At 36.0% G+C, this 26,245-nt stretch overlaps 1 protein-coding gene across 1 annotated transcript; it reads left to right on the forward strand.

The window, feature by feature from the left end:
• Nucleotides 1-23,132: 23,132 nt before the first annotated feature.
• LOC120215977 (beta-glucuronosyltransferase GlcAT14A-like) lies at nt 23,133-25,500 on the forward strand. The gene is made up of 4 exons (XM_039213509.1): nt 23,133-23,827; nt 23,947-24,022; nt 24,137-24,252; nt 24,742-25,500. The coding sequence occupies exons 1-4, from the start codon at nt 23,236-23,238 to the stop codon at nt 25,254-25,256; spliced, it is 1,299 nt and encodes a 432-aa protein (XP_039069440.1). The 5' UTR covers nt 23,133-23,235; the 3' UTR covers nt 25,257-25,500.
• The last annotated feature ends 745 nt before the right edge of the window (nt 25,501-26,245 follow it).

Below are 26,245 nucleotides of genomic sequence, written 5' to 3' on the forward strand. Positions count from 1 at the left end.
ACAGATAGAGATAGAGGTACAGTAAGCTTGTGGTTTCGGCATTTTATAGCTAGAGCGATATATGCGAGACGCTGCCTACCTGCATCCGCGTGCTAAAAGTGTGCATAAAGAATTGGTAAGTTTGAGCAAGTGTTGTTAACATATATTGTAACATCCCAATTTAGGGGCTAAATTTAAGAAATTATGAAATGGTGAATTTAATTGAAATTTTGGAAGAAATTGAGGATTAAATTGAATAATTTAAAAGTTGGCAGACCGTTTTAAGAAGTGAAGGAAGTTCAGTGGCTAAACCCATGATTTAACCATTTTTTATATATGTTAAATTATAAGTTTTCCCGTGCACAGGTTCAGCTGATATTTTTCAGTTTTCCCTCTCCGATCAACCAACTTTCAACTCCGATCTACTCGCCGTCTGACCTCCGATCGACGAGCCGAAACCACCATCTTGTTCATTGTCAATCGAGGAACAAAACCCCTCAAACCTTTCATCGTGAATCATCGTCGTTCGTCGTGAATTTCAGTCGGAAGTATCGTCGGTAATAACTCAGTTTTAGTTGGTTTTTCATCGATTCACGACGATCGGGTCATCCGTTTACGACACCTCCCGCACCATCGTGTTCTTTGTGCCGTTCCAAGTCCACCGGTGTCCTCCCTTTTCTCCGGCGGCGGTGGCGCGTGTGGAGGTGAAGCGATCAAAGTTTTCGATTCGTTGAAATCGAGCTCTCCGCCGTTCAAAAAATTGAACCGAGCTTTGTAAGTATCTCGAAATCGCTTAAAATAATTTTTAGGAACTTTTTCGGGAATTTTCTGATATCATGGCACTGTTCGCGCGCCCCCACGCGCCGCCACTACGCGTGGGGAAGGAAAAATGACCGGTTTGAACGGTTTTTGTGCATAGTTTACCGGTCATAACCCGACCCGACCTGTTGAACCGACCCGTTGACCGTTGACCCATTGACCGTTGACCGGCGTTGACCACTGTTGACCAAAACTTTGACGGGATTTGACCAGGCATTAAACGACCTTTGTTTTTGACCGAGTATACCTATCATGACATTTTTCGATGTTCCAAATCCGATTCCGCAATCCGTTTTTCAAAATTCGGACCGAACGCCTCAAAATTACCGGTCAAACCCGTTGACTTTGATTTTGACCGAAAATTCCAAATTTTTGAAAAGTCATATTTTATGCTTTCGACGTCCTGAATCCGAATCCGAAGTCAGTTTCCCCAAATTCGAACCCAGTAAGTTGGTTTTAAATGATTTATCATCCGATTCGATCCGTTTATCGCAATTAAGCTCCGTTTCTGATATAATTTATGTTGATATGTATCTGAGGAATTATTGGAAGTTGAATTGAAGATCAAAGGTGTTCGAATGGAATTTTTATGGTCGATAAGTATTGCACAAAAATCGAGGTAATACTTTACTACCTCTTTATGCTTTATGGAACATGTTTATATTGATAAATGTATGAACAAGATAATGTTAGTCACTTTGGTGGAGTTGAATAATTTATACACTCGATATGATGTGGTAGAAATTCTGTAACTAATTACGGATCGAATGACTAATATAAGAGATTAAGGAATTGTGAGATTAAATTACAAGTTTGTGATTAGTGCTAAAGAAATCAGCACTGTATCTGCAACTTATAATTTATTTCATCAAAGGTTAAATGTTAAAGGTATTTGGATGGGAAATTATGAGAATACTCCGGTAGGGTAAAATTATAAAAATACCCTTATGTTATAAAAAGACAAAATTTAAATATGGAAGTTAGATAAGAGGATTTTACAGACATATTGATCTGATAAAAAATATTGATGTGTATAAGAAATGTTAGTTTTATTTGGAAATTATGGATAACCAGTTTTAATCCTAGGAGAGTTTATGAAGGATACTAGAAGTCTGTTAAGAGAACCGTTTCAAGATCAGAGAGTGTTCAAGAAAGCAATTAATCATAGGATCTCTAAATTATATTATTTTCGTTAAGAGCTAATATCAAAATTATCTGGTTAAGAAATTACGAAAATACCCTTAAGAGGTAGAATAGTCTGAGTTGACTCTGAATAAGAAAATACTTAGAGGATTCGTACTTAACTCGATTAAGTACATATTTAACTGTTAAGATCCTGACTTAGTGCAGGAAAATTCCTGATATTCCGTTTGTAAAATCTGAGAAGGCACTTGACCCGGAAATATCCGAGTTATGAGTAAATACCTGAAGAACAATTTGTCGGGGGTGTTATGTTGTCAGAATTGTTTGAAATGACTGAAATAAATGATAAGATTGAATTTAATAGTAAGATCGGACGGAAGGAAATGATTGAAATACACTATTGTAAAATGACCAAAATACCCCTATAGTGGAAATGACCCAAGAATACCACCAAGCTCAAGAATGATTGGATATCTTCGAGCTATGAAATAAATGGAATAAAAATGAACATCAAAATTACCAAAATACCCCTTATGTCCTATTCTAAGTAAATGCCTTGGATTAATTAAGGAATCCAAATAAGCATAGGTATTGGACTACCTTTAAAAAGTTATGGAACACAGCTTAAGTAAGCCGATCAACGTTAATGATATGTCAGTACCTGAACGGCATAGATATTATTTGAATGCATGTTCGTCTTCTTAAGTTTAGCTCGATGATAATTTTGGAAGTATTCTGCTCAGCTCAATTCTAGATCGCATTCAGTATTAAGAATTGGACGTTTGTTCGACAAATCAACCAAGAAGACCAAATTGAATGGATCTGAAGTACAATATATATATGAAATACACGAACGTTGTATTACTCTGGAAAATCCTGAAGTAACTGGAAGGGACTTGGATGCTAAATGAACTAAGTAACTTCAATGATTGAGGATTAAGTAAGTGATTAGGTTAAGCCTGGAAATTCGGATGAATTTACATGATGTATCGCCCTTATGGAACATGAACTACAAATCAAACACGTCAGTATTTCATGATATAGTGGAACCTTGGAAATGAAATAAAGACCATTGGAATATCTATTCATCGATGATTCTGAAGATGATCTATGGACAAGAATTTGTGGTATTAAAGAGTAAATACCCTAGAAGGAAAATGAATTGACCAGTCGACATAGATTGTTAAGGTTATGAATCTTCGTTCTCAAGTTGTTCGATTATCCGATCAATTGACATGGATGTAAAGGATTCTGAATACCCTTCTGATTACGTACATCTTCTGAAAACTGTCCGAATAAGATATGATCCTGATAATTCACATTCTAAATAACTGATGATATCTGACATGGATTCTGATCTGATACTTGACTTGGATTCTGATCTGTTACTTGACCTGATTTCTGATATGATACTTGACCTGATTTATGCTTTGATTTTTGATATATCCGTTTACGGACGGAAAATGTTTTAACTGGGGGGTATTGTTGAAGGAAGAAGTTTCGCAGGTTCCTCGGCTTTGTGCTCAGGGCCTTATATGATGTGTTGGGTTGGGTGTATGGTTCTGGGGAACCTACACATTATGATGTGTTGGGATGGGGATATATATATATATATGTTTTAAAAAGATCTGAAAAGTTACATGGTTTTTGGGAACACACTAGAAAACTTATTCTAATCTCCTGAACTCAGTCATCCGAAATATTTCTCTGAACTGAAAGCTCATTGTCCGTTACCACCTGAAATATCAGTAGGATCTCTGCTCAGCATAAAAATCTGTAAATGTTCGGAAACAATAAGGAAATATATATATATTTATCTGTATATGCACGTTCATCAGCATCATCTGGTAGTTCTGTATTACTGAGCTTTCCAAAGCTCACTCTATTACTCACCTTTTCAGGTTAAAAGAATTGTACCAGTGCATCTATCGACTTCAGTAAGGGAGTTCGTCCGACGTTGTTGCAGAGTATGGTACATGTGATTAGGGGGCATGCAATTGTATTTTGATTTATATACGAGTTTGGAAATCTTTTTTATTTTTAAATAGTGAAAACTGATTTTATAAGTTACATGTTTTAATAAAAGTTTTAAATTTTTCGCTATAATTACAGTAGGTTGCTCCGGTGGCCAAAATGTGACTTCCTGGATCGGATCGGGCTACCCGCATCGGTCTGAGGGGTTACATTTAGTGGTATCAGAACTATGGTTTGAGTAAAAAAAATTTAAGATAGACCGGCCTGTCGAATATCAAAATATGTCTGATCAATACATGCCCCTAGACTACAATCGTACCTCTCTGAGCCGGAACTCCAGGGCTGAGTCCATATCTGTAGCGAGTAAACCGAAGTTTCTATCCATTAAGGTTATACTTGTACAAAAAGGAATACCAGTAACATTTGTTTTAATGTTGTTAAGTACCTCCCGAGCCATGTGAGAGTTAATTATCCGAGAAATTCTGACTCGACTCCAGAAATGAAATTGGGATATGCTACTGCTTTAGGAGCCTATTCTCGTGACCAAGGCTGAATTGATTACTTAAGAAAATTTTCGTTCGGATTCTTTTATTGAAATGAGGGAGAGTTCTGATAAGAAGGTATATTCAATTGGTTAAGGATTAGTGGAGGATCCATATTTCTATAAGAGCTACATGGAATATATAAAAAAAGCTTATGGAAGTTTCATCTCTGCAATTATGTGACTTGAATAAATTTCGATGACGAAATTCTTTTTAAGGAGAGGAGAATTGTAACATCCCAATTTAAGGGCTAAATTTAAGAAATTATGAAATGGTGAATTTAATTGGAATTTTGGAAGAAATAGAGGATTAAATTGAATAATTTCAAAGTTGGCAGACCATTTTAAGAAGTGAAGGAAGTTCAGTGGCTAAACCCATGATTTAACCATTTTTTATATATGTTGAATTATAAGTTTCCTCGTGCGCAGGTTCAGCTGATATTTTTCAATTTTCCCTCTCCGATCAACCAACTTTCAACTCCGATCTACTCGCCGTCTGACCTCCGATCGAAGAGCCGAAACCACCATCATGTTCGTTGTCAATCGAGGAACAAAACCCCTCAAACCTTTCGTCGTGAATCATCATCGTTCGTCGTGAATTTCAGTCGGAAGTATCGTCGGTAATAACTCGGTTTTAGTTGGTTTTTCATCGATTCACGACGATCGGGTCATCCGTTTACGACACCTCCCGCACCATCGTGTTCCTTGTGCCGTTCCGAGTCCACCGGTGTCCTCCCTTTTCTCCGGCGGCGGCGGCGGCGCGTATGGAGGTGAAGGGGTCAAAGTTTTCGATTTGATGAAACCGAGCTCTCCGCCGTTCAAAAAATTGAACCGAGCTTTGTAAGTATCTCGAAATCGCTTAAAATAATTTTTAGGAATTTTTCCGGGAATTTTTCGATATCAGGGCACTGTTCACGCGCCCCCACGGACCGCCACTGCATGTGGGGAAGGAAAAATGACCGGTTTGATCGGTTTTGGTGTATAGTTGACCGGTTTGACCAGTCATAACCCGACCCGACCCGTTGACCCATTGACCGTTGACCGGCGTTGACCACTGTTGACCAAAACTTTGACGGGCTTTGTTTTTGACCGAGCATACCTATCATGATATTTTTCGACGTTCAAAATCCGATTCCGCAATCTGTTTTTCAAAATTCGGACCCGAAGGCCTCGAAATTACCGGTCAAACCCGTTGACTTTGATTTTGACCGAAAAATCCAAATTTTCGAAAAGTTATATTTTATGCTTTCGACGTCCTGAATCCGAATCCGAAGTCGGTTTCACCAAATTGAACCCGGTAAGTTAGTTTTAACTGATTTATCATCCGATTCGATCCGTTTATCACAATTAAGCTCCGTTTCTGATATAATTTATGTTGATATGTATCTGAGGAATTATTGGAAGTTGAATTGAAGATCAAAGGCGTTCGAATGGAATTTTTATGGTCGATCAGTATTGCATGAAAATCGAGGTAATACTTTACTACCTCTTTATGCTTTATGGAACATGTTTATATTGATAAATGCATGAACAAGATAATGTTGGTCACTTTGGTGGAGTTGAATAATTTATACACTCGATATGATGTGGTAGAAATTCCGTAACTAATTACGGATCGAATGACTAATATAAGAGATTAAGGAATTGTAAGATTAAATTACAAGTTTGTGATTAGTGATAAAGAAATCAGCCCTGTATCTGTAACTTATAATTTATTTCATTAAAGGTTAAATGTTAAAGGTATTTGGATGGGAAATGTAACATCCTAAATCAGGGTCAGTGACTAAATTGCAAATTTTAAAAACTATATGCTCGATTTCGAAATAAGTTAAAAGTTCATGGATTTAATTGAAGAAAGTTGATGTTGGATTTAATGGTAAAGTTTGGAAATAACAAGGGTATTATGGTCTTTTCTAAGAGAAGATTTTTTTTATTCTCTTTTAAGGGATATAACAACGTGGGAAAGGAGATAATTTCTCCAGAGTATTCTTCAGTCTTCTTCTTCCTCCTCTCCACCGTGAAGCCTTGTATAAGGTAAGTGGGTCTTTAGTTGGTTAATTCTTTCGTTTTAAAGCTTGTTTTGATTCTTGGGATGTTAAGAAAGATTAAGGAAAGCTTTAGGTGGCTTAAAACTCAAAGATTAGCAAGTTATGAGAAATTAAGAAAAATGAGTTTTTAAGTGAATTTTTGAAATAGAAGGAGTTAATAGATTTTGAAGTTTAATTTGACTTGTCAAGGGTTAAATTAAGCGATATGAAGTGATAGAATGGTTTTTAGAACATGTTGGAAATTTAGTGTGATTCTTGAATGCCATGCAAATGATAGAATTTTGAGTTTAAAGAAGTGATTATGGAGTAGAAATGAGTTTAAGTATGTGTATGAAAATTAGGGAGTGAAGTATGAAGTGTTGAGCTGAAAATGAAGTGATTTTCGAGCTAAAAATATGATTTCTGGGCAAGGGGAATCGGTACCCATTCAAGGGGAATCGATACCCCTTCAAACGAATAAAAATTTCCAGAATGTCATGAGGGAATTGATACCCCCTTAGTAGGGAACCGATTCCCCCTAAAGGAAAAATGTGAATATTGGTTTAATAAGTTTGTTTAAGTTGCTAGTATCCAATTACAAGGTGTAGGTATCTAATGATTGTCTCAAAATGTACATTTATGTAGATTCTGCGCGTAAAGCAATTCCAGAACATTTGGCAAGTAAGATCGATCAAGGGAAAGATAAGAGATTGGAATTGACTAGTGAGGCCAAGGTGAGTGCATACTAGTGATATGTAGTGTTTAATGGAAATAAGACTTGCGATGAGTCTATTTCCTAGAGTAATATGCATGAAGTTATGGACATGATTATGTGTTGTTATAATTATATGTGATTATTTGTATTACATTGATTGTATGTATGCATGACTAAAGATAATGATACGCTTTGTATATGTTATGTGATTATGAATAGGTAGAAAGGAAACAAATGATGATATAAGAATCTATTATAAGATATATGATATGAAAATATGATAATGAGTTATGTGAAAGAACTATGAGATATATGAGTTATATAGAAAATATATGCGAACAAGATATGACATCTATGTTATATGAAATGATATATGAATAGGCAATACGTGATACATGTGATATGATATGGAATACATGGTTACACATACATGTGGTATGTGACAGAAGAGAAATGACAAGTAATGTGAACTGTTAAATGATAATGCCCATGTTATGTGATATGAGAGCTAGGGTATAGTTGGCATGCCAAGGGTCGAGGGTTTACCTATGTTCTTCGGGACATATGGACTGTTTACCTATGTTCTTCGAGACATATGGACTGTTTACCTATGTTCTTCGGGACATATGGACTGTTTACCTATGTTCTTCGGGACATATGGACTGATTACCTAGGTTCTTCGAAATCTATGGACTGGTCTTTCGGGATATTGATCGAGCTGTGGTGATAGCATATGTGTGCACAACCTCAATGTACTCACATACCTTAAGTTCTCACTAGTGTACATGGGCTAATAAAGTGATTAAACAAGCATACTGAATGTGATATGTATACGATGGGTTTATAAATGGTTATCAAAGGTAAGTGGTTTGAAATGTGTTACATGAACCATATGATGTTGTGTGTGTTTCTTAATGATAATGATAGAGATTATGATAATAATGGTATATGTTTATGTATGCTTTATGTTATATGAAATATTATATGTTTTATATGCCTCACTAAGTCATCGACTTAGCGTGTGATTGTTTCACACGTAGGTTTGGAAAGCGAAAAGAAAAGTAAAGAGGAATAAGTCAGGTCAGTTCTCTTTACCGAATGTCAGATCAGAAGAGAGGTGAATAATATGTATTTTTGTATATAAAGTTCTGGTTGGCATGTAATCAAAAGAATATATTGTATAAGCTCTGAATAATTTTGTAAATGTTTTGAATAATTTAAATATTATAAAAGTTTTTAAATTACTCACTATTTTATACGAATAAATTTTTGAAAAGTCAATGTGACACTTCGGACTCGTATCCTGGTCGGATACTGGTTGGGGGTGTTACAGGAAATTATGAGAATACTCCGGTATGGTAAAATTATGAAAATACCCTTATGTTATAAAAAGATAAGATTTAAATATGGAAGTTAGATAAGAGGATTTTACAGACATATTGATCTGATAAAAATATTGATGTGTATAATAAATGTTAGTTTTATTTGGAAATTATGGATAACCGGTTTTAATCCTAGGAGAGTTTATGAAGTATACTAGAAGTCTGTTAAGAGAACTGTTTCAAGATCAGAGAGTGTTCAAGAAAGCAATTAATCATAGGATCTCTAAATAATATTATTTTCGTTAAGAGCTAATATCGAAATTATCTGGTTAAGAAATTACGAAAATACCCTTAAGAGGTAGAATAGTCTAAGCTGACTCTGAATAAGAAAATACTTAGAGGATTCGTACTTAACTCGATTAAGTACGGATTTAATTGTTAAGATCCTGACTTAGTGCAGGAAAATTCCTGATATTCCGTTTGTAAAATCTGAGAAGGCACTTGACCCGGAAATATCCGAGTTATGAGTAAATACCTGAAGAACAATTTGACGGGGGTGTTCTGTTGTCAGAATTGTTTGAAAGGACTGAAATAAATGATAAGATTGAATTTAATAGTAAGATCGGACGGAAGGAAATGATTGAAATACACTATTGTAAAATGACCAAAATACCCCTGTAGTGAAAATGACCCTAGAATACCACCAAGCTTAAGAATGATTGGATATCTTCGAGCTCTGAAATAAATGGAATAAAAATGAACATCAAAATTACCAAAATACCCTTATGTCCTATTCTAAGTAAATGCCTTGGATTAATTAAGGAATCCAAGTAAGCATAAGTATTGGACTACCTTTAAAAAGTTATGGAACACAACTTAAGTAAGCCGATCAGCTTTAATGATATGTCAGTACCTGAACGGCATAGATATTATTTGAATGCGTGTTCATCTTTTTAAGTTTAGCTCGATGATAATTTTGGAAGTATTCTGCTCAGCTCAATTCTAGATCGCATTCAATATTAAGAATTGGACGTTTGTTCGATAAATCAACCAAGAAGACCAAATTGAATGGATCTGAAGTACAATATATATCTGAAATACATGAACGTTGTATTACTCTGGAAAATCCCGAAGTAATTGGAAGGGACTTGGATGCTAAATGAACTAAGTAACTTTAATGATTGAGGATTAAGTAAGTGATTAGGTTAAGCCTGGAAATTCGGATGAATTTACATGATGTATCGCCCTTATGGAACATGAACTACAAATCAAGCACGCCAATATTTCATTATATAGTGGAACCTTGGAAATGAAATAAAGACCATTGGAATATCTATTCAGCGATGATTCTGAAGATGATATATGGACAAGAATTTGTGGTATTAAAGAGTAAATACCCTAGAAGGAAAATGAATTGACCAGTCGACATAGATTGTTAAGGTTATGAATCTTCGTTCTCAAGTTGTTCGATTATCCGATCAATTGACATGGATGTAAAGGATTCTGAATACCCTTCTGATTACGTACATCTTCTGAAAACTGTCCGAATAAGATATGATCCTGATAATTCACATTCTGAATAACTGATGATTCAATCAGTTAATGAACTCTTCTAATAGTGATTCTAAATTCCAATATTCTATCGACAGACTGAAGATCCGTGTTTCTCTGCCTTATAAGATTATCTAGTCCCTCTAAATAATATCCATAAACTCTGGTGTGTTCCATACTCACATGAATATTTTATCTGATTTTTGATTTGAATTATGATCTGATACTTGACATGGATTCTGATCTCATATCTGACATGGATTCTGATCTGATACTTGACTTGGATTCTGATCTGTTACTTGACCTGATTTATGATATGATACTTGACCTGATTTATGTTTTGATTTTTTATATATCCGTTTACGGACGGAAAATGTTTTAACTGGGGGGTATTGTTGAAGGAAGAAGTTTCGCAGGTTCATCGGCTTTGTGCTCAGGGCCTTATATGATGTGTTGGGTTAGGTGTATGGTTCTGGGGAACCTACACATTATGATGTGTTGGGATGGGGGTATATATATATATATGTTTTAAAAAGATCTGAAAAGTTACATGGTATTTGGGAACACACTAGAAAACTTATTCTGATCTCCTAAACTCAGTCATCCGAAATATTTCTCTGAACTGAAAGCTTATTGTCCGTTACCACCTGAAATATCAGTAGGATCTATGCTCAGTATAAAAATCTGTAAATGTACGGAAACAATAAGGAAATATATATTTATCTGTATATGCACGTTCATCAGCATCATCTGGTAGTTCTGTATTACTGAGCTTTCCAAAGCTCACTCTATTACTCACCTTTTCAGGTTAAAAGAAGTGTACCAGTGCATCTATCGACTTCAGTAAGGGAGTTCGTCCGACGTTGTTGCAGAGTATGGTACATGTGATTAGGGGGCATGTAATTGTATTTTGATTTATATACGAGTTTGGAAATCTGTTTTATTTTTAAATAGTGAAAACTGATTTTATAAGTTACATGTTTTAATAAAAGTTTTATATTTTTCGCTATAATTACAGTGGGTTGCTCCGGTGGCCCAAATGTGACTTCCCGGATCGGATCGGGCTACCCGCATCGGTCTGGGGGGTTACATATATACTCTTTGTTGGTTTGAAAATGTTTGGTTAAGTACCTAGAATTCCATAATTTGTTGTTTGTTGGTTTTAGATGTGTAGAAAGTGTTGTTTGAGCAAATGTTTGGTTTCTGCATGTTAATCCTGATCCTGAAGTGAGCTGCATGAAATTGATGTATTTGTGCATAAACAACTGTCTGGGGTACATTTTTTTTGCTTGTTTAATTGATTTGTAAAAGTTGATTTGTTTAATTGATGTGTAAATAATTCTTATTTTTTGCTTGTTTAATTGATTTGTAAAAGTTGATTTGTTTAATTGATTTGTTTAATTGATTTGTTGTTTAATTTCACTCTGCATTATGTTGAAGGCAAAAAAGACTAGATGGTACACTTTTGCAACGCGAAAGTCAAATTCGCGTTGCGATTTTGACTTTCGCGTTGTAAATTTGTCTTTTGCAACAATCGCAACGCGAATTTGATTTTCGCGTTGCGAATTCAAGGAAAACACCTTCAAAAAGATAACAGCCAACAATCTGATAAGTGTAAATAAGAATTGTTTTTTTGTTTAATTGATTTGTTGTTTAATTTCACTCTGCATTATGTTAAAGGCAAAAAAGACCATAAGGTACACTTTCGCAACGCAGAAGTCAAAATCGCAACGCGAAAGTCAAAATCGCAGCACGAAAGTCTACATCGCAACGCGAAAGTCAAATTCGCAACGCGAAAGTCAAATTCGAGTTGCGATTTTCGCATTGTGATTTTGACTTTCGTATTGCGAATTTGACTTTCGCGTTGCGAATTTGACTTTCGCGTTGCGGTTTTGACTTTCGCATTGCGATTTTGACTTTCGCGATACGAAAGTGTACCTTTTGGTCTTTTTTGCCTTCAACATAATGCAAAGTGAAATTAAAAAACAAATCAATTAAACACCTTCGCGAATTTGACTTTTGCGTTGCGAATTCAAGGAAAACACCTTCAAAAAGATAACAGACAACAATCTGATAAGTGATAACAACTGAACAGATCATAGCAATGTTCAAACTCAAGCTACTAATGCATGTCTAACTGAAAATGTATGCATTCACACATAAAATACACATAATACAACGTTTGCATTTAAAAATTACCTAAGTTAATAACTCCCAAAAGGTGAAGACGGTTGTGATTGGGATTTTGATTTTGATTGCGATTTTGATTTCCTTTTGCTTGGCACCATATGAGCTTTGGATTTTGATGAGGATACATATTTTGCTAGAGGAAAAGATGATTGTGATAGCACTGGTGATCCACATGTCAACCTTGTATGACCACTTTCCTTGCACCGACTACATGTTGATATCCTCTTCTCTTCACCCTTAGACGGTATACGATCGTGATTTTTTGGTCAGCCAAGTAGCCTGCTGTCCATGACTGGTGACAAAACTGTTTGTAAGTCATCTGGTATGTCCCACTCAGAATGATGTGGAATAGGGTAGACAATCTCGGCATAAGTCTGTCGATATACTTCTGTAGTGTAGCAATTCATAGCGTATGCGCTTGAATCATCTTGGTTTAGATGAAGAGCAACTTTTATAACATGGCCACACGGATAACCAGATGTTTGCCATTTCATACAACTACAAGTCTTTGCATTTAGATCGACAAGCCCATTTTTGTTATTATCCAATACTTCAAACAAAGTGTTTGAACATGGTTTAGCTCTCCATGACGTTGACTTCACAACACGTTTCGTTATCTTTTTTTTTCAGTCCATGGTGTAACACGACGTTCCAATGTTCCTGTAAATTTAAATAAATATTACTTAGTAAAATATATGATAAGTTACGAATTTAAAGAAATAATACCTGCATGGTTTCTTTTCTTGTAGTACCACTATTGAATAGAGGCTCGAAAAAACTCCATTAACATAGTAATAGGTAATTTTTGGGAATGACGACTTAGAGCGTTGATTGATTATGCACTATTAGACGTCATGAAACCATACCTTGCTCCAAGTTGATGTACCCTTGACTATCTTTCAAACTCGACATCTTCTAGTGTTTGAGCAGATTGAGGCAAAACACGTCTTAAACAATTTATACGCTTATTAAAATCCATTTCCCGATAAGCTTTTACAACCTTCCAGTATGTCCATTTGTGATTTTTTATACCAGCAGACCTTGATTTTAGATTTCTATACAAATGAACACCACAAAGTCCATGAAAAAGCATCTGGGAAACACCTTCTAACAACGTTGTCAATTGAGTTTGCCCTACCGGATATGATTGTTAGATTACTAATAGATCCTATGCAATCCCTAAGATGCCCCATAAACCATGTCCATGAATCAGAGGTTTCAGATTTGCCAACCCCGTAAGCTATTGGCAGTATCGCATTGTTAGCATCCATGGCTAATGCTAATAAGTTTACTCCAAGGTATCGACCTTTCAAATGTGCTCCGTCAACTATAATAACTGGGCGTATGCAAGTAATAAACGAATGAATCTACAAAATAATATACACAAGAAATATAATCATTTAAATGTGAAATGTATGTAACTAACAAAAATGAGTCAACAAAATTATATTGATTTACTAACCGCAGCACCAATGGCGATAAACAACAACTCAAAGCGTCCATCTCTATCTGTTTTGATATGAGTTACCGACCCAGGATTTTTTAGCTTTAAATTGTGACAATAAGCCGGCAGTTGGGCAAACGATGCTTCTGACGATCCCCTCAACAATTCCAAGGCATAACATTTGGCTCTCCAAGCTTTAGAATATGAGATACTAATCTTGAACCGAGCATTCATGTCAGTCATAATTTCATGTCCCCGATATACCCTGTCATTCAAATACATTAACTCAGCCAGAAAACCACCCAACACCTTTTTGTTTGCCTGTCTATGGTGAGGAAAAACTTGGGTTCTTGAACATGTATATTTATCAATAAAAGTCCTAAATTGAAACATTTCGCAATCTGTTATCCTCTTTACAATCATACGCCACATACAGTTTTTGTCAATCATACACTTTGTTTCGAAACGATCTTTGCTTGATTTGTTAACTTTTAGTTGATAACCATCTTCCACACATTTCGTATACAAAGCTATCTTCAAGTCTTCCTTTGTATCAAAAAAATCATCTTTCTTGATACGAATAACTTTTGTATAACAATCAACTGTTATTTTTACCAACTCTTCTTCTGGTATCTGAAGTAATTCTGGCATATTCCAGTTATACTCCCGTAGCATTTTCTTTTTTTTCTTTTCTCCGGGGACTTCTTCTTCTTCTTCTTCTTCAGGGTTATATGAATTACAGAATGGATGTTTAACATGTTCATTCATAGTCGTAACTTCCTCCTCATTATCATAAACAACATCTTCGGATGCAGCGGTTGTTTCATCAACAAAATTCAGGTATTGACCAATATCAAAATCATTACACGCAGGGTCTGTTTCTTCTTCTGAAACATCATCAAAATCCGAGTATTGACCAAGATCAAAGTCCGAGTATTGGCCAATATCAAATTTCGAATACTGACTAGTACTCACAATTTTTTCTGTTGGCTCATCATCGTCTAACTAGTCAATACGAAAACCGGAATTTGGTATTGAAAGTTGATTGGGATTTGGATTAGGGAAAGGTTGTAGGTTTTTAGATTGTGTTTGATATTGTGTTTGGTATTGGAAATATGGTGAAACAAAATTTTCTTGGTGATGAAATTGTGGTGGAACCATTAAATTTTGAGGTTGGTAACAACGTTGTACATTGTGAGCACCATAAAGTGGGGTTGAAGCACTTAGTTGATTACTACCCGCTAGTGACCCAACTTCACTACTTCTAGGTTCAACAACATACACTGTAACATCATCTTGGGAAACACTAATGTAAGCAATGAATCATTCAACATCTTCATTATCGATTAACAAATAAACTTTACATTTTCTCTGATAAGATAGCCTAAATCCACTTAGAGGCTCTAAATTCAATTTCTTTACAACACGTAACATAAGAGTTTCATAAGTTAACTTTTTTAATGACAGTTTTAGTTGAAAATTCATGGGTAAAGGCATATATTGTAAAACACCATGAACATTCTCCCATGACCCTCTAAAACACAAATTTATCCAAACATGATCAATATTAGGTGATTTCATTCTACAAATTGTAAATTAATTTACTAAACAAACGAGTTATAAACTAGATATCATCACTAACTTTGAGAAAAACATACATTTATTAAGTTGATAGTTGATAATTTGGGAGAGAAATCATTGAAAAATTATATAGAAATAAAATTATGTAAAAACAATTAGAGATGGGGAAGGATGTCATTGGATATTGGAACGGATGTCGCCGGAGAGAGTGATAGATGGAGATGGAATGAGTTGCGATTTAGGGATTTAGGTTATGAGTTGCTGTTGTTGCGTAGTTTTATATACCCAAAACATTTGTGTCGCGAAAATAAAAGTTGTTGCGAATTTGAAAATCAAGTTGCGAAATCAAAATTCGTGTTGCGATTTAGAAAATCTTGTTGCGAAAAGGAAACTTGTGTTATGAAAAATAAATTCGCGCTGCGATTTTGGAAAAGCGCGTTGCGATTTACATATTATCGTTGCGATTTACCTATTCACGTTGCGATTTTGACTTTCGCGTTGCGATTTACATATTATCGTTGCGATTTAACTATTCGCGTTGCGATTTTGGAACCTGTGTTGCGAAATTGGACTTCGCGTTGCAAATTTGTTGGTCATTTTCGCAAATCCAAAAAAAATTGGTTAAAATCGTATATTATAAGACATTTTCGGTCACTAAAGTTATTTTCTCTTTTATAAATTGATATTTTGATTCACGAAGTGATATCTAAAAGGGTAAACTACACGTTTAGTACTTAAACTATTAATTTTGGTCTTTTATTACTTAAACTTTCATTTTTTAAAATTATATCTAATGTTTAGTTTTTTGTTTCGTTGTAGTACCACATCATTAAAAACTTAACGGATGAGCTCACCGACTGTCGTGTCTACAGTCGTCGACCATTGCATTCGTCGGCCAATGAAGCCTAAACTTTTCAGTCCACACTTTTTTTGACCCATGAACGCGATTTTGGCTTCCATTTCACCTAAAAACGCCTCTATCTCTCCAAATTGACGATTAACTCTTCGATTTTTTTATCCTTCGATCTCCTTGGTCCACCGTCCGATGTGCCTAAAACTATATTATGTTGGTCAACTCATCATTCTCTCGTGATCCATCATCCGGATTGGTTGTTCGTCTACCAAAGCTATGTCACATCAGCCTGTTTGTTAAGTTTTTAATGAAGGGTACTAAAATAAAATAAAACTAAACGTTAAATATGAATTTGAAAAAAATAAAAATTTAGGTACTAAAACAGACTAAGACTAATAATTTAAGTAGTAAACACATAGTTTACCCTATCTAACAAGGTATGAATTGATAAAGGGAAAGGCGCCGCTGGTTGCGGTGGAGCAGGAAGCTTACAGTGGAGATTCCTTCGGTGGTCAGGGACCATTTCGGTTCGTGTTATTATGGATCAAAATCCAAGAAAATAACCTGATGTGAATTTCAATTTTATCACTAATCATTAAATAAATTTCGTAGACACCACTTAAATGCTAATAAATAATCTATATGCTGAAGCTGCTGGACTCACCGATGGTTGTCGACCAGTCTCTGAAAATTCAAACATGCATGAAGCATAGATTATTTAACAAAATAAACGAGCATGACCCTGTTGAGCTGAGCACATTTGCAACATAGAATAAATATGGAACTTACATATTATAAACACAGAGCAACATCATAAGAAGCTTTTGAATGCAGAATCTTGATTTTTGTACCTACAAAGTTCAAAATTCTCAAAATTTTGGGTTGTGATAAGGGTGAAGGCTACTCGTGTTCATCGGCATAAACTTATTTGGTTTCGTTGCATATTCCTAAACACTCAATCAAATGCATTGATGATTTTCTTAAAAGGCTCAGTACACATGATCAGCTTTACCTGCTCGTTATCTCGGGGTATTTGGGGTCATATTATGTGCTTGTGTGGCTTGAATAGGGTTGTCGTGGATCGTGAGCTGGTTGAGCTTGTGCGTTTCAGAGGGGAAGTCTTTGTTGGTGTTTATTTTGAAAGTCGTTTGGAGTGTTCATATTTATTATTGGGAGGAGAGGAATTTCCAGACAGTCTAGAGAGTAGACTTGAACTGTTAATGAAACGAGATTATTAGAATAGTAAATAGTTTGATATCGTTTAAATAAATTTTGAATTTAAGATTGTGTATGTAAAAAGGTTCTATTAAAAGATTCATCCGTCAAAATCAAGTCTACGATACAAATTATTTTAAATTAATCAGAACAAAACTATAGAGAACTGAGATCAAAAAAATCAATTTTAAAAGATACATATTTATATAAATATTATCTTCCACTCACATGATAGTTTGTTGCGCAAGACGGCTATCGGATAGAGCAAAATCGCAAATGATAATTTGAGAAAATAAAAATGAAGATAAAGAAGACACAAAATTTACGTGGAAAACCCCTAAATAATATAGGGTAAAAACCACGGGCTACGGTAGAAGAATTTCACTATGAGAAAATAGGAATTACAACTTCTCTCGATCGACCAAGGAGAAAACAATGATAATTCTCTATTGATAAAAAGGAGAAAACAACTCTCAAGAAACTCTCTAAATTCTCTCTAGTATTGGAAGAAAGCTAGAATGCTTTGGGATGATTTTGAAGCTAAATGAGCTAGGGTATTTATAGTTGAAACTTAATGACTAATCTTGTAAATACCCTAAAATTAAAGTGACTAAATTGGGTATTTTACCCTTGCTAATTTTCAACAACTTGCAGCCATTTTGGACCAAAAATAGCATTCCATGTTGCTTAAATCAGCCAGCTGCCCATGTTGCTTAAATCAACAATCTCCACTTGCACATTCGGTGTTGACTTTTAACAATCTCCCACTTGAAGATTTGATTGGAACAATCATATCTTCACACTATTCTTTCTACCTTGTACCATCATGTTGCTTATGTTTCCGTCAGGCCACAGGAGGATCGACACCAGGTAAATTTATCAACATTGATCGCCTTTGTCATGAAATCTGCTATGTTGTCTTTGGTATGGATCTTCTGCATATCTACCGTTCCTTCTTCCACCTTTTCACGAATGAAATGGTACTGAACCCGTATGTGCTTTGTCCTTGAATGAAATGCTGGATTCCTTGCTAGATGCAAGGCACTTTGACTGTCACAAAACATAGAGACATACTCTTGATTGTGCCCAAGCTCCTCTAATAGCATCTTCAACCAAATTGCTTCTTTACTGGCTTGTGTAGCTGTTACATATTCTGCCTCTATTGTGGATGTAGCCACAACAGACTGCAATTTTGAAACCCAGCTTACAGCTCCACCAGCAACTTTGAACACATATCCTGTAGTAGATTTGCTTTTATCCAAATCCCCTGCATAGTCAGAATCTACATACCCATTGATTAGTAAGTTTGATCCTCCGTAACATAATGCAATATTTGAGGTCCCTTTGATGTATCTCAGGATCCTCTTTACTATATTTCAATGCTCTTTTCCTGGATTCGCCATGTACCGACTAACCACTCCCACTTCTTGTGCAATGTCTGGTCTTGTGCATATCATAGCGAACATTAAACTTCCCACTGCTGATGCATACGGTACTCGAGACATCTTCATCCTCCCTTCTTCACTGCTAGGACTCATACTGGAGGATAATTTGAAGTTAATAGGAAGAGAGGTAGAAATTGGCTTACAATCTTGCATGCTGAATCATGACAAGATCTTCTTCAAGTAATTCTTTTGTGAAAGCCAAATCTTCCTATTACTTCTGTCTCGGTGAATTTGCATCCCTAGAATCTTGTTTGCTGATCCCAAGTCCTTCATTTCAAATTCCCTAGCCAGTTATGCCTTCAATTCTTCAATATGATCTTTGTTGGGTCCTGCAACCAACATGTCAACTACATACAACAGTAATATAACAAAATTGTTATCACCAGACCTCTTGAAATAAGCACAAGGGTCTGCATTAAGTCTGTTGTATCCAAGGCACATAATGAAGGAATCAAATCTCTTATACCAACACCTTGGCGTCTGCTTTTGACCGTACATAGATTTGTTCAACCTGCAAACCAAGTTCTTCTTTTCTTTTTCTTCAAAACCTTCAAGCTGGAGCATGTAAATCTATTCTTCAAGATTTCCATGAAGAAAAGTTGTTTTAACATCTAGCTGCTCTAGATGTAAGTTCACTGTAGCACACATTGCCAAGACTACTCGAACTGTTGTTAGTCGAACCACAGGAGAAAATATTTCATTTAAATCAATACCTTCTTTTTGAGCATATCCTTTGACCACCAGTCTTGCATGATACCTCTCAACTTGATCGTCACCATTTCGCTTGATTTTGAAGACCCATTTGTTACCAATTGGCTTCCTTCCTTGTGGTAGTGGCACAGGGTCCAATGTATTATTTTTATGAAGGGCTTCAATTTCTTCTTGCATCGTCATCATCCACAGTGAAGCATCTGAGTTGTTTATTACCTCCTGGTATGTTGATGGCTCACCGTCCTCTGTTAAAAGGCAGTATGCAATATTACATTCTATAACATAATCTGAGTGCCAATTGGGACGTCTTCTCACACTATCTGATTGACGAGTTGTTGGTGCTTCAGAACTCTCTGGTTCTTGTTCATCATGTTGGTTCTGCTTTAGAAGAATCTCCTTGTTCAAACTCTTTTTCCACATGTATCTGAGTAGTCTCTGGCGCTATCATCGTCTTCTTTTCTTTGTAGTTTATCTTCTACAAAGATAACATCTCTACTGATGATCACTTTGCGGGCAGTGGGATCCCACAAGAGATACCCCTTTACTCCATCAACATACCCCAAGAATTTGTATTTCTTGGATTTTGGATCCAACTTTGAAATTTCTTGGGAGTTATACATCACGTACACTATACTTCCAAATACATGGAGGTTTGAATAATCAGCTGGTTTTCCAGTCCACATCTCCATTGGTGTCTTCAGTTCTATTGCAGTTGATGGAGCTCGATTCACCAAATAACAGGCGATATTGACTGCTTCTGCCCAAAATGATTTTTCTAGGCCTGCATCTCTCAACATTGCTCTTGTTCTTTTTAACAAGGTTCTGTTCATCTGCTCTGCCACTCCATTTTGTTGAGGAGTGTTCGCCACTGTGAACTGTCTTTTGATGTCTTCTTTCCTGCAAAAGTCATCAAATTATTCGCTTGTGTATTCTCCTCCATTATCTGTTCTGAAACACTTGATCTTATTTCTAGAATCAAGTTCCACCCGCGCTTTGAAGTTTTTGAAAGTTGAAAACACATCTGACTTCTTTTTAATAGGGTACACCCAACATCTCGTGGAGTAGTCATCAATAAATGAGACAAAGTATTTTGCTCCACCAAGGGATGTAACCGGTGCTTGCCATACATCAGAGTGAACCGATTCTAGAACACTTTTGCCTCTAGAATTTGATGTGTTGAATTTAAACCGGTGCTGCTTACTTGTTATGCAATGCTCACATAAAGTAAGTGATACCTTTGTTAAGCCTGGAAGTAGCTTTTGCTCCACAAGGACTTTCATTCCTTGTTCTGACATGTGTCCAAGTTTCTGATGCCATAGCATTGCAGAATCTAAACTACATAAGGTAACAGAGGCTTCTGCTTCTAGCAAAGTCTCTCTCTTCAGCATGTACAAGTTTGCTGTTATCTTTTCGCCTTTCAGCACCACAAGCGCTCCACGGAACACCTTCATGATTCTTTTCCGTGTCTCAATCTTGCTTGCATTATTATCCAACAATCCGTAGGATAATAAATTTTTCTTCAGGCCTTTCACGTGCCGCACATCTCGAACAACTTTAATTATTCCATCATACATCTTTAATTTGATGGTTCCCACGCCAACAATCTCCAAGACATGATCATTGCAACTATACACATATTCTCCTGAGACATGTTCATAATGATGGAACCATTCTCTTCTTGAGGTCATGTGATATGTTGCTCCAGAATCAATGAACCATATATCTGCAAATCTTTTTCTGCCTTCCACGGTGGTTGACGCTTCATAGCATAGAGCATCTCCATCATCTGAAGTGTTTGCGGTATTACCTTGTGGATTGGAGTTTTTATTTAGACTCCAACAATCCTTCTTCAAGTGATCATTCTTTCCACATTTGTAGCACTTTAAATTCTTCTTGCTCCTCGACTTCGATCTACCATGTTTGTGACTGCTGCTTTGGCCACGTTCTGTTGATCTCCCTCTCATCGTTGTCAACGCTTCTGCTTGTTGCAGATTTACTTGTCTGTCTTCCTTGTTCTTGCGCCAATTTTCTTCTTGTAGAACAGCAGCTGCAACGTCATCGAAGACTAGACTGGTGACATTACTGTTTGTCAAGTTGATGATGAGTTGATCATACGAATCAGGTAGACTTTGAAGTAGAAGTTCAGCACGTTCTTGTTCTCCTATTTTACGGCTTAAGGATGTAAGTTTAGAAAATAAGGTGTTCAGTGTATTTAAGTGCTCCGTCACTGAAGTAGATTCTGGCATACGGAGAGTGTACAATTTCCTCTTAAGGAAAATTTTATTGTGCAACGATGTGGCCTCGTACAATTTGGTGAGATGATCCCATATCTCCTTAGCTGTCTTTTTCTCCTCGATGCTTGAAAATACTTCATCTGCTAATGCTAGATGAAAGTTTGTCATAGTATTTCCGTCAATCTCGTTCAATTTGATGTCATCTGCGAAATCCATCGGCCTTTCATTGATAGCCGCTAGACACCCGTCTTTCCTGAGGATGGCCTTCATCTTCAATTTCCACAATGAGAAATTTCTCCCATTGAACTTTTCAATGTCAAATTTTGTTGCCATAGCTTCTATTTCGGATAGCTCCCACTATTTCACTATCGTGAATAGTTCTCTAGAACCATCAAAGAATAGGTAATACCTTCTTACTTTCTTATGTTGGAGGATCTACCTTTTGGTGGCAACCACAAAGACAATAAGCATATATTACACACTCAAATCTGGCTCGGATACCAATTGTTGCGTAAGACGGCTATCGGATAGAGCAAAATCGCAACTGATAATTTGAGAAAATAAAAATGAAGATAAAGAAGACACAAAATTTACGTGGAAAACTCCTAAATAATATAGGGTAAAAACCACGGGCTACGATAGAAGAATTTCACTATAAGAAAATAAGAATTACAACTTCTCTCGATCGACCAAGGAGAAAACAATGATAATTCTCTCTTGATAAAAAGGAGAAAACAACTCTCAAGAAACTCTATAATTTCTCTCTAGTATTGGAAGAAAGCTAGAATGCTTTGGGATGATTTTGAAGCTAAATGAGCTAGGGTCTTTATAGTTGAAACTTAATGACTAATCTTGTAAATACCCTAAAATTAAAGTGACTAAATTGGGTATTTTACCCTTGCTAATTTTCAACAACTTGCAGCCATTTTAGACCAAAAATAGCCGCCCATGTTGCTTAAATCAGCCAACTGCCCATGTTGCTTAAATCAACAATCTCCACTTGCACATTCGATGTTGACTTTTAACATAGTTGTGGTACAATCTTATATGAATAAAATAATAATTAAATTTAATGCTAATGACTTCAAAACATTAATATAATCATTAAAAAATCCTTTATGATGTTATTAAATTAATTAAATGATATGTAAAATACAAAATTTGAATGAACAATTGAAATAATAATAATAAGCATATTAAGATTTCAGATAAAGAAAGCTCCAAACATTCTAAAGATTAATAGAAAGATTAAACACTTAATTAAGCTGTCCTAAATTATCCTGTTTTACGGCGATAAACTTTCCCTTTCTGTATCCGACACGCATGAGGAAAATAAATCCTCTCTTAAATTTCACTCCCGAAGAAGAAAGTCTTACTTTAACAGGGAGATTAGATCAGCTCTCAAGTTTTCTATCATACTTTCCCTCAATCCAAACACTAGAAAAGGCGAGAAAAACTCGTCCAGAAAAGAAATTTTGAGCTTAAAAAAGGATGAAGAAATTAAGAACCTGTTACTCGCAGTTTCGTCACAACAGCAATCAAGCAATGGAGCGAAAATGGATCTTGCCGTTAGCTGTTGGCTCCATCGTTTCATTGTTTCTACTCTTTATAACAACTTTAACCTCTTTCGATGGCTCCCCGTTTCTTTTCTTCTACCATCCCTCCGCCGTAATCGGCGGTTCCTCCCCTTTCGTGGAGAGCCAACTCAAACCCATCCCTGTCTCAACTCTCCCTCCACCTCCCCGCTTCGCTTACCTCATTTCGGGCTCCGCCGGCGACGGTCGGATGCTGAGGAGGACCCTTTTAGTCCTTTACCATCCTTTGAATCAATACGTGGTTCATCTTGACCGGAAAGCTAGCTCCGAGGAGAGGCTCGATCTGGAGAAGTATGTGAAAGATCATCAAGTGTTTAATAGATTTGGGAATGTTAGGATGATTGTGAAAGCTAATTTGGTTACTTATAGAGGTCCTACTATGGTTGCTAATACGCTTCACGCTGCTGCAATTTTGTTGAAAGAAGGTGGAGACTGGGATTGGTTTATTAATCTCAGTGCTTCTGATTATCCCCTTGTTACTCAAGATGGTGAGTTTGGATCCTTTTCTGGTTGAAAATTTCCCCATCTTCAACAAAAGTTTCCTTTTTTAATTTCATTTCTTTGTAATTTTTGACATTTGGCTTTGGGATTTTGGTTATTTTTTCAGATCTGTTCCACACATTTTCATACTTGCCGAGGGATCTGAATTTCATTGATCATACAAGCAATATTGGGTGGAAAGAGTGAGTGATTTTAAAGCATTAAGATTTCAATTTTCCTCATAGTTTCCACTTTTGGGTATCTTTTATTTATGGGAACTGAGTGACCATTGGTTTTTTTTTTTTTTTAAATGGCAGGTCGCATAGAGCAAAGCCAATTATTATAGATCCAGGGTTGTATAGTGTGAAAAAATCTGATGTGTTTTGGGCTACTCAAAGGAGAAGTGTGCCTACTGCATTCAAACTCTTTACAGGCAAACATCCTCAAATCTTCAACTTTCTTAAAGTTTTGTGTTAGTTATATTTAATTATGATTAGTTAATGGTTATTTAATGATCTCTGATAGATTTGAATGATCCTCTTAGATAATGTTCAACTGAAATTGTAATATGAAAATCTAGTTTTCGATTGGTGATTATTTACCGAGCAAATTAGAGCTCACATTCACAAATCTGAATGTTATATTTTCATGATCTGGGTTTCAACCGTTATTTAACTGAGCTGAAATTTGAAATGAGGGCAATTTGGTGGACTACAGAGATTATACGACATTCCTTCTCGTGTTCTCTTCTTCTTTCCCATTGTTCATCGTAATTTGACTGTGTTAGACAGATAATTTTATGCATGTTCATCATCGCCAATCTTCCCGTTATCTCATGAACTTAATCTATTAGATAACCATAGACGTTTGCCGTGTTCGTCATTAGGTGGTATCTCTGACATGTATCTCTTTTCTGTAATAGGCTCTGCTTGGATGGCACTTTCTCGATCTTTCATCGATTACTGCATTCGGGGATGGGACAACCTACCTCGAACCGTCCTCATGTACTATGCTAACTTCTTATCGTCTCCGGAAGGTTACTTCCACACCGTGATTTGTAATGCTCAAGAATTCCGCAACACTACTGTAAACAGTGACCTCCATTTTATATCGTGGGATAACCCTCCTAAGCAGCATCCTCATCTCCTCAAGCTTGCCGACATGGAACGGATGATTAACAGCAATGCCCCTTTCGCAAGAAAGTTCCCTTGGGATGATCCGGTGCTAGACAAGATCGACTCCGAGATCTTGTCTCGGGGTCCTGACATGTTTACTCCCGGTGGTTGGTGTGTAGGAAGCGCGCAAAACGGAAGTGATCCTTGTTCTGTTATCGGTAATACAACAGTCATCAAGCCTGGCCCTGGAGCAACAAGGTTGGAAACCTTGATCAGTGCTCTTCTATCCAATGACAATTTTCGACCGCGGCAATGCAAATGATACCATCAGAAACTTGGTTAGTGGGGCACTCATACCGGTTAGGGTTCGGTTATACATAAATCAGAAGACGAAGATGAAGTCGGTGCATCAAGTGTTCAGCATAAAATTATGGATTACAAGTTACCAAAATGGATAAACTACATTAACAGTTACTGAACTTTTAGGTTGCTACTAATTTCGTCACCAAAATAATTGTAGTTCAAAAATATTACTCAATTGTTAATTAACGACATCTGAGTGAGCATGTTTACATGTCATTCTCTTTAATAAAATAATATCATTTAATAAGGTGGTTGATGAAGAAAATGAAGGAATAAGGATTACTAAGGACCCTTAAATATATTAGTTTTATAAACGAATTGTATATAATTAATATATTTCAATGAGAATAAAATCACATAATTTAGTACAAAATTAAACGAATTTTATATACCTCTTTATCAAGGGTTTATGTTAGGAGTCTAAACAATCCAAGTTAATTTTGAGTATACGTGAGTTTAACTTGACTCGAAAAATTTTAATTTACATTCGACTCGATTAAAAAAAAACAAAGTTTGACTACTGGTCCGTGCCCGTATTTTGGACGGGAAAGCATGAATGGTTATCTAGTAACGGAGTGTTGATCCATTTCCAGAAATCAGGGTTTGCAACTGCAATCTTTCGAGGGTGAATCAATCGCGTGGATCAACATGAAATACCTCCTGCTTTCATCACAGTATTTGTTTGGTCTTTAATTTTATTTTCTACTAAATTCTTGGCTTTATTTTAGGTGTAGTGTTGAAAACACATTACTTTTGCACCGTCTCGTGCCCCAAATTTTGGCCTTTAACTGAAACCTGAGCCCACCCTTTAGTCTGAATTATTTTTCAAGTAAAGAAGTTAATGACAAAAATCAATAAAAATAAAATTATTGCTGGGATCAAATGAATTGCAGCTGTTATAAGCGGATCACATTTTTTTTTTATTTAAGTAAAAAGACGAATAAAATT

This window comes from Hibiscus syriacus, unplaced genomic scaffold (assembly GCF_006381635.1).
Source record: "Hibiscus syriacus cultivar Baekdansim isolate YM2019G1 unplaced genomic scaffold, ASM638163v2 tig00000764_pilon, whole genome shotgun sequence".
Lineage (NCBI taxonomy): Eukaryota > Viridiplantae > Streptophyta > Magnoliopsida > Malvales > Malvaceae > Hibiscus > Hibiscus syriacus.